Source organism: Schistocerca serialis, chromosome 7 (genome assembly GCF_023864345.2).
Source record: "Schistocerca serialis cubense isolate TAMUIC-IGC-003099 chromosome 7, iqSchSeri2.2, whole genome shotgun sequence".
Classification (NCBI taxonomy): Eukaryota; Metazoa; Arthropoda; class Insecta; order Orthoptera; family Acrididae; genus Schistocerca; species Schistocerca serialis.
The window spans coordinates 93963344-93981515 of record NC_064644.1 but is presented as its reverse complement, the minus strand read 5'-3'; the positions used below and the strand labels follow the sequence as shown (position 1 = coordinate 93981515).

The 18172-nt window shown below is 40.0% G+C and overlaps 1 protein-coding gene across 2 annotated transcripts in view; it reads left to right on the top strand.

Annotated features, from left to right (window-relative positions):
- LOC126412618 (histone-lysine N-methyltransferase ash1) overlaps nucleotides 1-18172 on the top strand; it is a 328316-nt gene that overhangs the window by 250893 nt on the left and 59251 nt on the right. For both annotated transcript variants that reach the window (XM_050082287.1, XM_050082288.1), the window contains 3 exons: nucleotides 2263-4227; nucleotides 11393-13755; nucleotides 15458-15604. In XM_050082287.1, the coding sequence (XP_049938244.1) occupies nucleotides 2263-4227; nucleotides 11393-13755; nucleotides 15458-15604 (4475 nt within the window). The remainder of the gene's footprint in view (nucleotides 1-2262; nucleotides 4228-11392; nucleotides 13756-15457; nucleotides 15605-18172) is intronic.

The following is an 18172-nucleotide window of genomic DNA, read 5'->3' as shown; positions in this document are numbered from 1 at the left end:
TCACTAATTTTCTCATCATTACTGTCTTTATCATCTGTTTTTCAGTGTCACGCAAAAGTTTTCATTAAAATCACAAACAGTAGGTTTATCATCTGAGTCTCAACATAAAAATTGTGTGTACACTGGAGCCAGATTCAACACTTTGATTACCCTTTTCTTCGTCATCTTTATTTTCTCCATGAGTCGAAAAGTATTTGGATAAAGATACAGTGACTAATTTGGCCTTGTGAGACTTTGCTTTTCATAACTTCCTTTCATGGGAGCTAGATGGATGAAATCTTTTTTTAAAAAATTGAAAGATTATTTCAGTGCAGATCATGGCCTACGTATCCATAACAGTAATTTTTTCTGTTTATGTAGTCTTTGGGCTCGAGAAAGTAGATAAGTACTATCATGATTCATTTTCAAATGAATGTTGTGTATAGGGTTTATATTGTGGCTGACAATAAAGCCAATTTTTTCAGTGGATGAAAAGATTATTTTACTATTTGATAAAGCATCATTTGTTTGTTATACATCATGATTCTGCAATTTACTGTGTACTGGGAAACAACGTCGTGTAAGAATCTATTGTTTGCAAAGGATTATAGAACTTTAAGTTTCCATGCATTTCTGATCCTGATAGTATCTATTAAAAAATTTCAACATGATAGTAATCTAAATAGAAATGCAAGTATTTACATTTTGAGCTCTTCTTAGGTATATGATAAAACACTTACCATTTAAACTAGCGTAAGACGCCACAATAAAAATCAAAGAAAATTTACATTAACTATGTACTACTTCTAATCAAGATTTATGAAGAATGAAATGGAGTTAACAGGAGTTAACAGGATAGTCAAGGTGTTCTGGAGAGCATGCACAAGTGGACAGTTTTGAGTTTTTCCCATTCTGATGGGTATCCCCGAGAGTTTCAGATGGAAGTTAAAGGGAAGTCCTACATCAGCTAATGTATTCATTTGGTCTCCAAAAAAATTTTAAGTTACGAGGGCCACTCCAAAAGAAATGCACAATTTTTTTTTAAATACCTCTCTTATTCTACATGTTTGAAAGTTTTACAGTGTGTAGATACATCCTTTAGGGACAATATTTTCATTTCTCCACGTAATTTCCATCCCTCTCAACTGCCTTACGCCATCTTGGAACCAGCGCCTGTATACCCACACGGTAAAATTCTGGACCAACATGTTTTCATTGTCTGATGAATCTCCTTTGGGGGGACACCTTCTCCTGTCAAGAATTCAATGACTGCACGTTGCTTAAATTACATTGACCGACCGTCTGCACAGTGTTCCGTACTTCACACTGTAACAACACAACCGTTCAATGCTAAGGCTACCTGCCAAGTGGAGCTGTGGAGAAGAGCTTACAGAACAAGCCAGTACCTGCTGTGTACCAATGCTGCCAACTGTTGAAGAGCTACAAAGGTGGAGGCATCACTTTTCAGTCAACCCTCGTATTCTGCGTACATATGAGTCCTCGAACTCCAAATTGCCTCTTATTTACTGAGCATATTTTGGCCTCATTTGGGATTTGATTAAAAATGGGGCTGTCCCTGGGCCCTCCCTAGGACCAAAGGCCACCAAGCAGAGGGGGGGGGGGGGGGGGCGGTTGCATCCCCTTCGGTGCAATGATTAAGATACTAGACTCTCATTCAGGATGATATTAGTTCAAATTCTCTTTCAGCCTTCTAGGCATAGATTTTCACAGTTGCCATAAATTGTTTAATACAAAAGCTGGGGTGATTCCTATGAACAGAAAACAGCCGTTTCCCTTCCCCATTCTTAGTTTATGCTCCATCTCTTAATGGCGTCATTATCAATTGTTTATTAAACCCAGAACTCCTCCACTTCTTTATTCAGGAAATATTATTTTTGTTTTGTTTGTAGGTGTCGTAAGATTAAATCCGTTTCCTTTCTTATGTTTAAGCCTTATTCTCATTTCCAACAGAAATTTATAAAAGTTATTGTCAGTGTTGTCTATTAGCTTTTAAACATATTCACAAGAGCTCTCAAAAATAATTAATTGTGACAATTTTGCATTGGTAATCTGTCTGCAGGTTAGTGTACTACATGTATACGTATACTACATGTATACGTGCTCCAGAAACACAGGTATCATCACGCTGATATAGTGTAAACTGCTTGAATACTCTATTTCCAGCTTTCTTGTTGAATTTGCTGATGACTTTCTTAAAAATATTATTTATACACTGTATTTGTTGTCACCAACAGTGAAAATAACACAGTTTCTTATTTCTAGGAAATCAACCAGGAGGACTTGGCAGCTATTCTTCCAGATGTTGTAACAATAGACAACCATGAAGATGAAGCAGGACCTCCTTTTGATGGTTTTGAAGATGTCAGTTCAGAAAGTGGGAAAGTGTCTGCAGCAGTTGCACAGCAACGAGCAACCACAGGAGCTGAATCCAGTAGTGATGTAGAACTACCAGAACAAGTTGTGAGTGATGCAATTAAGAGGATAAATATAGACAGTGAAGAGGCTACTCCAGCCATGACGAGGAGTGCTACAGCTGCAAAAAGTGGAGAGGCAACTGAAGAACCAGCTAACATCCCAGATGGAGCTGCACCATCTTCATCTGTTGGTGGATATTCTTCATCATTGCTTCAGCAGTTTGTTGAAAAGACAGAGATACTTTCATCACAGGCAGCTACTGTAACTTCAGTACAGGATACAAACAAGACAGCTACTCAGAGAGATGTTCCACACAGGCGAAAAAGGGGCCGACCCCCAAAAGTCATCAGACCACCTCAACCAGCTGCCGAGTCGACAAATCGGTCGGAATGCCCTACGGCACCCAGCAAACTGGTGCCAGAACTGGAAGCTTACATGCGTTTAGACTGTTCGGTGTCTAATGTTTCTCCAGACAGTGGAATCCAATCTGTGGCCGGCTCACCAGTTCACCAGTCTTGTTCACCTTCTTCCCATACGGCAGTTCATTCTCCTGCACCGAACACGCAGAAGACCTCTTCACCTCTGCCAAGTCCAGCACGGGATACTGCCACTCCACCTCCTGCATTGTTTTCTGGTAGGCGGAAGAAAGGACCTGTGAAACGTGGTCCTGGAAGGCCAGCTAAGAACACTAAGTGCATACGCCGTCCACGAACTGAGCGTAGGGGTCCGGGCAGACCAAAACTGAGGAAGAATGTCAAGGTCGCAAGGAAGAGGCCAGTGCAAAACCATGTATCATTTCACAGTGCTTCAGCTGTAGTAACTGCTAGTGGTACTGACAGTGGTGACGAAATTCCTCCTACTCCATCACCTGTTCCTGTGGCTCCCATAAAACGAGGACCTGGAAGACCTAAAAAGGCCCCTCCTGTGTTGGAGCCCAATCTTCCGCTACCTACTATGGACAGAAAAACTTCGAAGGAGGCTGAAAGTAGGAGCCCAGTGAAGAGAAAGGCTGCAAATCAAGGCAAGGCTAGTGAGGATTCACCTGTAGGAAAACTACAGAGGAATGACAGTAGTGGTGAAGTGAATGTGAAACAGAAAGGTTGTGCTACTTTTAGTGATGTAAATGTGAGAGTAAGCAGGAGATCTGAACTATCTCTTCAGACTGAGTCTACTGAAGTTAAGAGGTTTCCTGTTAAATCTTCTAGAGTGAGACTGAGAGAAAACAGCCAGAAGAAGGCTGAAACTGTTGTGCGTTCTAAAGTGACTGTTGAGGAAAGACGTAGGAAAGGTAGAAGGAGGCACGATATGTCTCAGAGTAAAATTCCAGAAACTGAGAGACGACTGGGAGTACGTGGCCCCAGGCAAAGACATATTACAAATTCAGGGACACTTTCAGCTTCTAACTCTCATTCAATTACAGTGCAGAAACTAGTGAAGCCTAGACAGTTACCAAGGGTACATTCTTTTCCTCCTGGAATATCACATCACAAACACAAAAAACGAAAGAAAAAGCTAGGACTGGTGAAACCGGAGAGACGTGTCGTGGATCCTGCATTTCTGTTAGAAGTGGAAAAATTGATACAAGATTTTAATCGCTTTTGTATTATTGCCAGGGGAGGTTCTGTCTCGGGGAATGTGAGGGCAGGCGAATTAGCTCTACCATCAATATTTAGGGTTAAGAGAATCATTAAGAAGCGGAAAGGTAGTGAAAAATCAAGAAGTAGTGATAAAGAGTCTGGTGCTGAGGGAGATGGAGGGAAGGAAAAGTGCCGTCAAAGAAGAATAAAGAAAAATGCTGTTGAAGTACCGAAGGTAAGACTAAGATTTATCGGTTCAGTTTGCACTCTTTTTGTGTCTTAAACTCACCCAAATAAAAATGGTAACAACTTTCTCTGTTCATGCTGTGAGAAAACATTATTTTATAATTACCAATTAGTATCGATTGAATTGCATGGCATGGAATAGGCACACTGCTGGATTGACAATACAATGATTCTTTTAGTCACTTGGGTGTGTTTGTTTTGGAGGGGGGAGGGGACTAGGGGCTAGAACTGAAGGTGCTATGGTGTTTGCTTACCACAGTTCCTATCCGCTTCCAAGACCATTGTCGTATGCAGTTGGTAGGATTATTGATAAATAATACATTTGTTCTAGTGACATACAAGCCATCAGTATATACACTTGGTGTTATAACCACTGTGATTAAAGATTATGAACTTTGGATTTCAGCCACTGTTGATCTTTCCATTGGATCTTCAGCCTACCCACTCTTTGGAAGCCACTTGGCTGCTATTGCTCTTGATAAATGTGGGTCACTCATCCTTTATGCATGAAATTTTCACCTCCGGTGATTTTGTGTGATTCTTTAACTTAGGCTGTAGATGGTGAGAGTTAGGCTATATCTCCCCATGTTGCTTCAATAATCAATTGAAGAAACCTCGTTTCTGGGGTTGGGTTCTACTTCTGTTTCTTGCCAGTAAGGACTCATGTTGCAGCATCATAGTTGCTTCCTGTTACCGCCTTTGTCTTGTAAAATTCCGGTATTGTGTCCTTCATCACTTAGTATTTTAGGGTTATAATTGTTTTACAGCATATTCAGTTTTATGTTTAATATCAGTTTACTCAAAATGTGAGTGTATACAGCCAAGGAAGATACATGTGCCAACCTGTTTAATAGATAGTTATTAACAGCTGACTTGGAGGTAGCTGTAGTGGTATGTACCTAAGAAGGCAGGCAGGCAGTGGCAAGAAGAAGTGTACCACATGACAGTTCAGCCAGTAGTCTACCACATTTGTCTATAGCTGCACTTCAGGATGCGCATAGGCCATTTAGCATTGAACTTTCATGTTAGTTTATGTATAGTGAAGGTACTTAGTCACAGTAGTGTTCAATATGTGTGGCATAAAGTGAACATGACAAGTAGTACATTAAGGAGTGACTGCAACAGTTTTCGAAGCATATAAACTGTTCTAGGATGAGCCTGAAGCAGAAACACTGGTCCAATCTGGCACTTACTACAGTAGTGCCAGTTACCAGGATAGGAAACAGCTGTAGCATGTGTCAGGAGACTGACAATGCCCCAAAGTGTTTTACATACTTCTCTGCACACAACCACCTTCTTGTTTGCACATCACTATAGCAGTAAGACACATTTGAATGTTATAATAAGAGTTTTCTTCAAGTTTTCTTCAGTAGCTGTGATTACACAGAGCTGACTTCTCAGTATTCTGTCAAAAGCTTTAACACGATCAACAAACATAATATAGGAGTTGCAGTTTCATTCTGTCTTTTTGTCGATGATGTGTTTCATAACAAAAACTTAATAAACACAAGAATTACCATTACAGGACATAATCTGTTCTTCAGGCAAAATAATATCTGTTATTCGTTAGGGTTGGCAGTGAGGATCTTTATGTGAAGCTTATGTCCAGAGTTTATGCGGCTAATTACTCCTTCCTTGTATATGGGAACTACTTCAGCTTCTTTCTTCACTTACTTGCTAGTTTAGAATATGCATAATTAAGATAGCAGAACATCATATCTCAAAAAACACATATTTTACAGGAAACTAAAATAACATTATAATATGTAAAAGTTTTAAGTGATGCAAGTCATGCTAGTTTAAAGAGACACTGAGTCATAAACTAAAGTAACAATATCTGTTGCACACATTATTTGGCAATTTTTATGGTGTTAGTGACCTTATTTAGTGATATACAAGGTGTTGCAACCAAATCATTGTTAAAACACAAGAAGTTAAAGAGTTTTTGCACTCATATAATTTTTAATGTTACTAACAGAACTGAGCATACAGACACATAACATGAATTAAATATGAATTTAAAGTCTTCTCACACAAAAATAAAAGTTAGTTTTGTGTAAATGAGGCATCCATAAAAAAGATTATAATCTTTTGGAATAACTGATTTTAGAGATGTTAAATCATGATACTTTAGTGCAGAAATTGTAGATGGTTCTATGTACAGATGTTCTTACATTACTGGTCACTGTAATAGGTCATCTCAGAAGTAATTCCTAACATCTTCAAAATCCAGTTTATATTTGGTACCCATGGATGGTTTATACCTCACTGCCAATACACCTGTAACACCAGGCTCGCCTACTTTGTTCTCTGGACAAACTGATTTATAGCACTGAACTTGAGAGTAGTCTACATTGGGCTTGTTTTTCATACCTCACTTACTTTAGAACATCCACATAATCAACTGGGGAGTAGAGCACCTCATTTTCTTTCTGCATGTGGAATGCACACCAGCTTCTGTTTAATACAATGACAATTGGTCTGGGGTGCAAGGACTGACTGCACTACTTGCACGTCCATGGTATGAGGAGCATACACATTTTTTCTGAAAGCAGGTTGTTTTTATTTATGATTACAATACTCCATAATATCCCCCGCTCTTTTGGCTACAAAATCCTATTTTTCAACATAATCTTTGTTCAGTGCATCGGCCATATGCCTTCTTACTGGGAGGGCATGTATGCTGGTGAGGTACCATTCCACAGGTTGACATCAGAGCCAACCTCTTTCTGTATCAATAATGTTCTTATCATCAACATACTGCATTTTCAGAGTGTATCTTTTATGGGGCCAAATTGATGGAAGTTGGAAAGTGCAAGATCTGGGCTGTAGGATGGATGAGGAACAGTCCAATTAAGTTTTGTGAGCTCTTCTCAGGTGCACAGACTTTTGTGAGTCCTTGCGTTGTTATGGAGGAAGAGAAGTTCGTTTGCATTTCTGTGAATATGAACACTGATATTGTTTCTTCAATTTCCTCAAGGTAACAATACAGTTCAGATTTGATTGTTGCACCCTGAGGGAGAACATCAAATAGAATAACCCCTTTTAGAGCCCCAGAACACTGTCACCGTGACATTACTGGAAGGTGGTGCAGCTTTGAAGTTTTACTGTGTAGGAGAGGTGGTGTGGTGCCACTCCATGGATTACCCCCAGTTGGAGACCAGCTCTATTCCTTCATTTTCTTGTCAAGTTCAGATCATCTACTTCTGAGCCTTCAGGTTCCTCTGCTATAGTAGCGTTATAACTGAACCTGTTGATAATGTAGCTGGAACTTCTGGGCAGAAAATGTCTGACAATTATAGTGTCATCTTCAATATTTTACTTTCCCGTGATGTGTGATTATGTACTTGCATTTGAGTTTCCTGCAATATCAAAATTCGCTGTTTGGATGTGTACTTCTGGGATAGTCTGTATAATAATTATAGGCCTAAAGCATGATATTATTATCCATCTATCTACAAAATGAGTGTTATGCTTTGGTGTAATAACATACTATAAGGTGGAGAAAGAATGGCACACCTCACATCTGCCTTATTTGTTAACATTTTCGATAATCTATTTAATTTTTTGCATACATTAACTGATTGCCTGCTCAATTAGTAACTTGTTGTGTATTAATCACTCCATTATAACACTGTTAAACTAGGCAAACATTGTAAATATCATCAAAAAATTCTAAATAATTATTACATTGGCACAACAATGACTGATGCATGTTAAATTCCAGAGCAGAATAATTCTTCTGAGATACAAGGTTTCATATATTAAGATTTGAATGCTAGAATTTACAAGTTTTTGTTAGTATGTAGGTGAACAACTAAGCATACATGTAATGAGATCAAAGATTTCTCATCGTATGCAGGACACAGTTCTTAATGTGTAGAAACATGCAGCTCAGAACTGATAATTTTGGATTTATGAGATTTTGCAATCTTGCTAGAGATCCATTTCATTAGTTGTGAGGAAACAATTTGTTCTTTTCAGGAAGTGTTTTGGCACTCTCAATTCCTCCTTTGCCATTGACTGTTTAAATAAATTATAATTATTATGATGTTATCTGATTCTTGATTAATACCAATCTCTGTCTCTGTCTCTCTCCCTCTCACTCACACAGATGACAACAACATTTGGCAGAGAAGTATTGTAGTCATCGTGCTTACCTCCATTGAGTTTAAAAGTTACGACTAATCAGAAACTTATGAAAGTAAGTTTTGCTTATGTAGTTAGGGGCTGTGTAGAACATGGTGAATGACAAAGCTAGACATTAGAATGGTGTTACACTGAGATGACAAAAGTCATAAGACACTTCCTAGTTGAACTCTTTTTGCCTCTGTGGGTGGTGCAGTAACTCAGTGTGGCATGGAATCAAAATTGCCTGCAGAAATATTAGCCAGTCTGCCTCTATAGCTGTCCATAATTGCAAAAGTGTTGCTGGTGCAGGGTTTTGTGCACAAACTGACCTCTCGATTATGTCCCATAAATGTTCGATGGAATACACATTTGGCGATCTGGGTGGCCAAATCGTTTGCTCAAAATGTCCAGAATGTTCGTCAAACCAGTTGCCAACAAATGTATCATCCATAAAGATTCAATCATTGTTTGGGAATGTGTAGTCGATGAATGGCTGCAAATCATCTTCAAGTAGCCAAACATAACCATTTCCAGGCAATGATCAGTTTAGCTGGATCAGGTGATCCAGTCCATTCCATGTAAACACAGTCCATGCCATTATGGGCCGCCACTAGCTTGCACAGTGCTGCTTCATTGACAACTGGAGCCCATGGCTTTGTGGAGTCTATCCCACACTCAAACCCTACCATCAGCTGTTACCAAATGAAATGGCGACTGATCTGATCAGACCTTGATTTTCCAGTCATCTAGGGTCCAATTGATATGGTCAGGAATCCAGGAGAGGCACTGCAGGTGATGTTGTGCTGTTAGCAAAGGCACTCGTATTGGTCGTCTGCTGCCATAGCCCATTAGTGCCAAATTTCACTCCATTGTCGTGGTATAAACATTCATCTTACATCCCAGGTTGATGTCTTTGGTTATTTCATACAATTTTGTGTTTCAAGATAGTAGGGATGCTGAGTCACAGTTAGGCATAACAAAAAGACTGTCACAAATATAGCTTTTGGCCAGTAAGGCCTTCATCAAAATTAGTTGACAAACACACACACATGTACAACAGTGGATTTTCCATTGTTTAATTTTGTTTGTTTGTTTGTACTGACAACTGTATGAAATGAAGACCATCGGCCACTGCATTTTCCGCAGTGAAAGAAATGCCTGAAATTTGATGTTCTCGGCACACTGTTGACATTGTGCATCTTGAAATACTGAATTCCTTAACTATTTCCAAAACGGAATGTCCATTGCATCTGGCTGGAACTACCACTCCTTATTCAACATCTGTTGATTCCCATTGTGTGCCCATAATCACTTCGGAAATCTTTTCACATGAATCACCTTAGTACAAATGACACGTTCACCAAAGCACTGCCCTATTATACAGGGTGTCCAGCTCGAAAGAGGCCTTGTAAACATACATTTGCTTAAATTATACTTAAGGGCTTTGCGTAAAAAGCAGGAAATGAAATGAAATGAACATGTCCTACCTTGTTCATGGGGAAATAAAGGTGAATCACAAGAGGTGCTGGAATTGACCACCCTCAACTTGTAAACACAGCTGAACTCGCCTCTGCAGATTCTCGAATGTTGCTGCCAGAATCTTTGGTGTTACTGCCTGGATTTTGTGGACGATGTTCTCGTTTAAATCTTCAGAGTTGTATGATTTGCTCCTGTAGACCTTGCCATTTAGGCCACCCCATAAAAAAAGTCAGTTGGTGGTAAATGAGGTAACCTTGAGGGCCACAGTCCTTTCAAAATCACTCTGCTTGGGAAAAATGATTCCAACCTCAGCCATGATCACTTGAAATGTGTGACAAGTGGCCCCATCCTGTTGGTACCAGCTGAGGGTAAGTTCTTAATCACCCAGCTATTTTACAAGTTTGTGAAACATTTCAGTGCAAACTGCACTTTTCACATTAGACTTGGAAAAAAAAGATATGTCTGATGATGCGACACACTGATGTTGCACAGAACACGCCAATCTTTTGTGAATGTAGGGATTGCTCATCCAGTGCATGTGGATTTTTCATTACACCACAGAATTGTATTGTGAGAGATGTAGAACTGCTGTCCCGAGTTTGTGACATTCCACATTCCTGAGAAAAACGTTGGTTGAACAGACATTGCAGGAGAGGCCAACAATTGTTTCACATTAGTAACCCCCCCCCCCTCCCCCAATAATGGTGGCTGTCCCCTGCCATGAATATCCAACATCATTCAATTGCTCTCTATCTTGTTCACTAAGTGTTGTATGCAGCATTTAGACAGAATGTGCTGGTCACCAAACCTTTCAACAAACATTCACTGACATGTGTTAATGAAACCAATAATCCAACATTGTTTCACAAAAAACATGCACTCTTCGACAGAATAGCCATACATTGTTGCTAAACACAAAACACTAAGCTGCAGCCACAGTGATGCGCAGAAACACACTGTTGCCTCAAACGATGCCGCAAAGTACAGTGTTGCCACATCAGATGTCACAAATTACACAGTGTAATTTCAGTGGAATTGCTACACGTTTGTGGGGCCCCTTTCGAGTGGGACATCTTGTACTTTGTGTGCATGATACCACTGCCATCTATATATTTGTATATTGATATCTCATGACTTTTGACACCTCAGTGTATGTATTGAAGAATCGTAAAAGTATTTACGTACAGGGAATACTTATTCATTCTTTCACTTAAATGCTATAATAGCTACACTGAATCACAGCCCAGCAATTCCTGCTAAAATGTTTTATCTACGCTTATCTGGACATTGGCTTTATTATATTTTAAATATTTGTTATACATACGGGTTATACACAAATTCATATTCAAACAGCGCATATACTCTTTTGATACATACTGCATTGTACAGTCTGTAGCACACTTTGCTCGATATCGTCTTTAAAAATGCCCCACACAACTGTAGGGTGTCTTTCCTTTACTGTAGTTTGTGATATAATTTGAGTCTCCAGTATTTTTGTTTAGTTGCAAACTTTGGAAATAACAATCGGTGTATTTTTGTTATAGGGTCATGAACGGCCTGAAGCTAATGCCAGCAATGAACAGAGGCTTCCTTTGAAGAAACGTCACTACCACATGTCAACAGCAACAAACCTTCAGCCAGTTAACACATCAGCAGATACTATGAAAATAGACATTCCCACTGACAGCAAGAAAACAAGTGGAATGGAGAGATTGTGTCTAGAGAAAGAGAAGGGTGGTACAAGCAGTACAAGCATAGTGGCAACAGCTGGTAAAAATCAGGTAAAACCAGCAGAGAAGATATGCTCAGTTTCAAAAGAAAAATTGGGTGATAAAACAAACTGCTTGACAAATGCAGCTAATAAGAATTGTGCTCAGATCGACATAAAGTCTAAACTGCTGGCAGATGTTTCCAGAAATTCCATAGATGAAACTATAGAGGCTTGTATAACCAAATATACAACAACGCCATGTCTTGACAAAACCCCTCAGGGACAACGCACTGTAATTGTCACACCTAAAAAAAGGCATAGATTAGAGAATGTTGTAGCTGCTACTTGCAATAGTGCAAAAACACCTTGTGTGGTAGTTAACAAGAACAAAGATGTAACAGGTGATAACAGTTCTTCACATAATGTTCCTCCACAACCAAGCAAACGAACTGCGTCACGTAGTGCGAGTATAAACTCTACTGCCACTCCTGTTGTTGTCAGTGTGCCACTGCCGGTGTCTACTACACCATTGTTGTCATCCTCAGTTACTGCAGTTACAACAACCAGTGCAGTTGCAGCAACAGTGACAACTACAATAACAACAGCATCGTCATCAGTGGTGACAACAATCGCACCAACAGCAGTTGTTCAGGGATCTTCTTCGGTGTCTGCTGAACCAAAAGTTCCACCAGGCATCTTTGAACCGTCAGTGAAAATTGCTGAGCCAGATTCCACTGTTCCTGCTTCTCCTACACATGTAAAGCCATCATCACCAGTATTGAGCAAGTCCAGTTTCCCCACCATTAAGGTGGGATCTCCTATCCACAGGTTATCGTCATCAGTTTCGAAAACAGCTGTGTTGCCGAAACGCGGAAGTTCAGTCATTAACAGGACAGTAGTTAAAACCAATTCAGCTTCAAATAAATTAGCGTCTTCACAAACAAAGTCAGTGGCAGCTGCTAAATCATTGTCACCATTAAGTAAAGTGTCCACAGGAAACAGGACAGTAACAGCCACAAAGCTTTCATCGCCCGTAACAAGAGCTGCATTATCGAAAGAATCTGTGTGTACTAACAAAAGCAATTTACCTGCTGGTAAAACTAGTGACACCAGTGTAAAAGACATTGCAAAATCAGTGCAGTCACCTACAGTAATTCCACCTACAGAAAAATCGACAGTTACTTCAGGAAGATCTGTTCCACAGCCATGCAGAACATCCCCCGTTATAACCAGGACAGTGCAGACAAGGCCTGCTCCTTCCTCAAAAGTGAGTTCTAGTAGTGATAAAAACAGTGTTACTGAACATGGAACACACACATTTCATAGTCTCAGATTGAAACGTCTTAATGGAGCATCAGCCCGGGAAGAATCAAACCTGAAACGTGTACATCTAAAGAGGAGAAAGTTAATCAGGGATGTGCGTATCCATGTTACAAAATTAACTCCACTAGAGCTTCTGAAAAAAGCAGCAGGGGCAGTGAAAGAAAGAGCTCGAAGAAGGAAAACAATTAACAGAACTGGCTTTCCAATAAAAAGAAAGAAGAAAAAGAGACCACCATTGATTGATAAATCCTTGGAACAGATTCAAAACTGTCTGCCAGAGAAAGTACAAAATTCCAGTGAATCACCAGCTACATCACTCCACGTACCTGTGATAAATGAAGCATTAGTGTCAAATAGTGAAATTTTGAATTCCAGTTCAGTTAATGGGACTCAGTGCACAGAGACCAAATCACCAAATAAAAGGGACCAAGTGTCGGCAAAAAGTGAAAAACCAAAGGGTCGTAAAATTGAATCACTGAAGTCGGAAACAACAGAAATACCTCAGTGCTCGGACGAAAAGATCAGGGAAGAGAAAGTAGAGTGTGTTACTAGTACTACTACCTTAGACCTTTACTCTAGAGATAAGAACAAAAATCGAAAAAGCGCCTGCAAAGTGGAAGATGATACTGACACTGAATCCGACGTAATAAGTAGTAGCAAAAAAAGCAGAGGTGTATTGCGTGATGTTGGTGCAAAAATGGAAGGTTATGGAACAGATGATGAGAGTTCATGTGCTATGGAAGATATGGTGTTACCACCCAATGAAGAAATACCTAGGAGGAAGAGGAGACGTGACTTGTCACAAGATGAGCCTGTTGCTCCACCAAAGCGCTATAGAAAATGTCGTGAGGACTATGTTGACAGAGATGATGTGTAAGTACACTGTTTTCAGTTGTTTTCTCTATTTATTTGTGGTGTCAATAGTTAAAAGTGTTGTCGTGAGTTCATTCACCTGAATGAAAAAATGTATAAATACCCCCTCCCCACCCCCACCCCTCTCTCTCTCTCTCTCTCTCTCTCTCTCTCTCTCTCTCTCTCTCTCTCTCTCTCTCTCTCTCCCTCTCTCCCTCCCCCCCCCTCTCTCTCCCTCCCCCTCCCTCACACACACACACACACACACACACACACACACAAATACAAATACTATGAAAATAATTGGGTATATTGTTAAAATATGTTAATGGTGATATGTGAAGAATATCTTTTATTCCTTTTAAAATGTATATAGTGACACAGTGTTGCCCTTCTTCTTGTGACTGTAAAATGAAAGTTATTCCCCTTTCTATTTATTAGTTAGAGCAGCAAAAACTTAAGCACCGAAGTTTCTGTACTAGTGCTAGATAATCACTGAAAATTGCATATGAATTATTTCCACAGTGTTTTTATTATTTACAGTGCTCACTCCATAGTAAGTAATATGGGCATCTTCATTAAAGATATTTGTTTAATTAATTTTATTTCAAAGAAAAACATGTCAGATTTCTCATGAGACAGTTTCGGTCACTGTTATCATTTTTGCTAAGTAGACACACCTCCAGAAGAACATTTCTTGTCAAATATTTGCCAGGATAGTGGGTTACTGTTAAACCTACAATGTTAATTTCAGAGAAGTCATAAGGTAATTTGATATCCAAATGAGATTTTATTCAAACCCCCACAAGGAAAACAGAGATGGACAAATATAGAGAATGTGGGAACATTGCAGTTGGTATGCTGCAAGCCACCCACTAGCCACTTAGCTGTGATACTTACGTGGTGCCTCCTGTTCCAAGTAGAGAAGTCATTCTCTTTAGTTACCTGATTCAAATTTAATAATGAGGAAAGTGGAAAAGATATAGAGATTGATACAGTGATGTGCTTGTTTCTGAGGTAAAAGAAAAGTCTGCCCTGGATTGTTACAAGGAATTTAGGAGATATTACACTTTATGAGGAACAGTACAAAGTAACAGATCTTTGGTCCTAACCGTAATTAATAGATTGACTCTGGGCATTCCTACCATAGTTGGTACTAAAGTTCCACCCCAGCTGCTGAATTGTAATCACAGTTTTTATATCCTGTATATATGACTACCAAACATGACTTTTGCTTAAAGTGAAAAGTTAATTTTTGCAATATATTTTTCTTTGTGCACTTAATGTTGTACAGTACATCTTGACATACTTATAATCTTTTGATACTGAGTACCATAACTGTAAGTTATTTATGCAGAGTTAACACTTAACCCATATGTGCTTGAACTATTTTTGTTAATTATTATATAATGCAGCTATCTGATAGTCGAAATTCTCATTCATATTCCATGGCAAATAAATTTAATTTATCTTCTAGCACCAAAATGATAAGTGTTGATAGAGGTGAACACAGTGTTATGTGTGGCCTCATCAGCACTCATCACACCATTCCTATTGAGGAGTTGCTATGTGCGAACTTCGTAAAGTCCCAGGAATGGAGGTTCTCTGAAGCGAATTTACCTGTTTTAAGTTGTCACAGAGTCGGCAATTGTACAATAAAATTACATTTTTGATGTGTGTTGGTTCTATAATAATCTGGTTTCTTATTACAACTTATTTGCAGCAGTGAAGTGCTTCCATATGAAAGTATGATATGTAGTGATGTTCCTTCGGGTGATGAATCTACAAAGTCTTCTCAGCGTAAAAAACAGCCTCGGTGGAGAAAGAAATATCTTGTGGCTGGGTTATTTTCAGACTACTATAAAACAGAGTAAGTTTAAAATAAGTTATGATAATTTATTCAAGATAAATTTTGTTTAAAGAAACTCTGATAGTGCGGAGTAGCTGTTACTTTTTATTCTGGGAAGAAAAGTTTGAAAGAAACTGCAGTCCCCCTTCCATCCTTTATCATTATTTTTTTCAGTTTTAACTTGTTCACTGCCATATGCACCATATGTTTTCAGAAATCATCTGCTTCCGGTAATCATCAATACTTATATTGTCCTGACGTAGTGCAATACCCTTATTTGTTTGAGCCACTGAACTGCTTTTGTGTTTACTGCAGTAAGAAGTCCCTTTTCTTCATACAATGCTAAGTTAATTTTTTGGTTTCAAGGAAAAGGAGCTTCAGGTTACAGCAAATACAGAGTATAGAATAGTTCAGAAAGCACTCTGAGTTTGAAGTGCCTTCTGTTTATGTGATGAGACATTGTCGGAATACCTGAAAAGAATATCAGTACTTTTGATCCAAGAGATGTGTAGTGAAAGGTTTGTGTGTGTGTGTGTGTGTGTGTGTGTGTGTCAGTTTGCTGTGCTGTAGTATGTACGAGGGCCTCTTTTTTTTTTGTCGACCTCCGATCACTTAGTATAGAAGCTACTTGAGCGGCAGAAAGTGGACATGCGCTGTAGTCTACTGTGCAACTCTCGCACTACACACTCTGCCATTGCCGACCTCAAGGCATCAGTCTGTGTTGCACAACAGCCACTTAAACATGGAGGCCGTCATTGTTGTTCCTGCCAAGTTTGAATTACAAAGTGTAATTTGGTTTCTGCAAGCAGAAGGGAATAGTGCAGCAGAAATTCATCAGAGAATGAGCCAAGTGTATGGTGATAACTTCGTGACTGATGGTCTGTGCAGAAGGTTTAAAGATGGCCGAAGTGACATGCATGATGAAGGGTCCCAGGGATGAACGTCTGTCATTACAGCCGACCTTGTTGAACACATTGACTGATTGGTTACAGAAAATTGTAGGTTCACCATAACTGCTTTGTCTATGGAAATTCCAGAAGATTCAAGATCTGTCGTACACTCTATCGTTACTGAACATTTAAGCTACAAAAAACTTTGTGCTCGTTGTGTTCCGAAAATGTTGACAGACACCCACAAAAGTCACCGAATGGTGTCAGCTTTGAATTTCCTTGACTGTTATCACAGTGAAGGAGAGAACTTTTTGAAATCAATAGTTACTGGAGATGAAACTTGGACCAAGTACTGGAAACAAAACGACAATCACAGCAATGAATGCATCCAGATTCACCAGACAAATCAAAAAAATTCAAACAAACATTCAACAACTGAAAGGTTATGGCTACCGTGTTTTGGGACCAAATAGGTACGTTGCTTGTAGAGTTTATGCAGCCCAGAACCACTATTAATGCAGCTGCTCATTGTGGAACTTTACGACATTTGCATAGAGCCATTCAAAACAAATGAAGAGGAATGCTGACTTCAGGAATCGTGTTGACCCATGACAAAGCTCATCCACACACTGCTGGCACAACCCAACGGCTCCTTGATTTAGAGGACAAGTTTGGGGAGGTGGAGGGCTTGTCCAAAATCAATCGGTGTCAGTCTTGATCAAAACAGCATCCTCTGCCCAGTTACAGGCACTACTCACCTTTGACAAGGTGAGGGATGTTTCTGTTTCCATCACGCCCCATAAGGGCTTAAATATGGTCCAGGGTATCATATTTCGCAGGGACCTTCTTTAGCAGTCTGACGATGAGCTGCATGCCAATTTAGAGCGACGAGGTGTCCGTTTTGTCCGGCGTGTCCACCAGGGTCCGAGGGATAATCAGGTTGCCACCAGTGCCTTCTTCTTGGCCTTTGGGGGAGACATATTACCCGAGATAGTCAAGATGATGGTCTGCCACTGTGACATACAGCCATATATCCATTCCCCGATGCGGTGCTTTAAGTGCTGGAAGTTTGGCCATTTGTCTTCCCGCTGTACTTCCAACGTTACCTGTCGGGATTGTGGACACCCTTCATATCCCAGTACTCCCTCTGTTCCGTCTCCAGTTTGTGTCAACTGCGGAGAACACCATTCGCTTCGCTTGCCAGACTGCAGGATTCTCCAGAAAGAAAGAAAAATAATTGAATACAAGACCCTGGATCGACTGAACCTACACTGAGGCTAAGAGAAAATATGAGAGACTACGTCCTGTGCATATTATGTCAACCTGCGTCGCCGCTATGACAAAAGTTCTACCATCTTCTGTTCTGCCACGTACAGTTGGCTCTCAGAGCCGTCAGACTCCACTTGCCCCCTTTATTGTGGGGGGGCCACTTCCCTCCCTGTTGCTCATGCACAACCTACTTCAGGAGCAACACCCTCCCAACCATCGGGGACGTCAGTCCCCACTTCTCAGCCGAAGAAGCGTAAGTCTTCTTCAGCTCCTCTTGCCAGGAAGGGATCCCTTGGGTCACTCCCTTCCCAGGTTCCTACCAGCGGTAAAGTTGACACCCGCCACTGGCTGAAGCAACCACAGGTAGCTGGTCATAGGGCTTCACAGTCCTCCTCAGTCCCTGAGACTGAATCAGTGAAGCCCTCCCAAC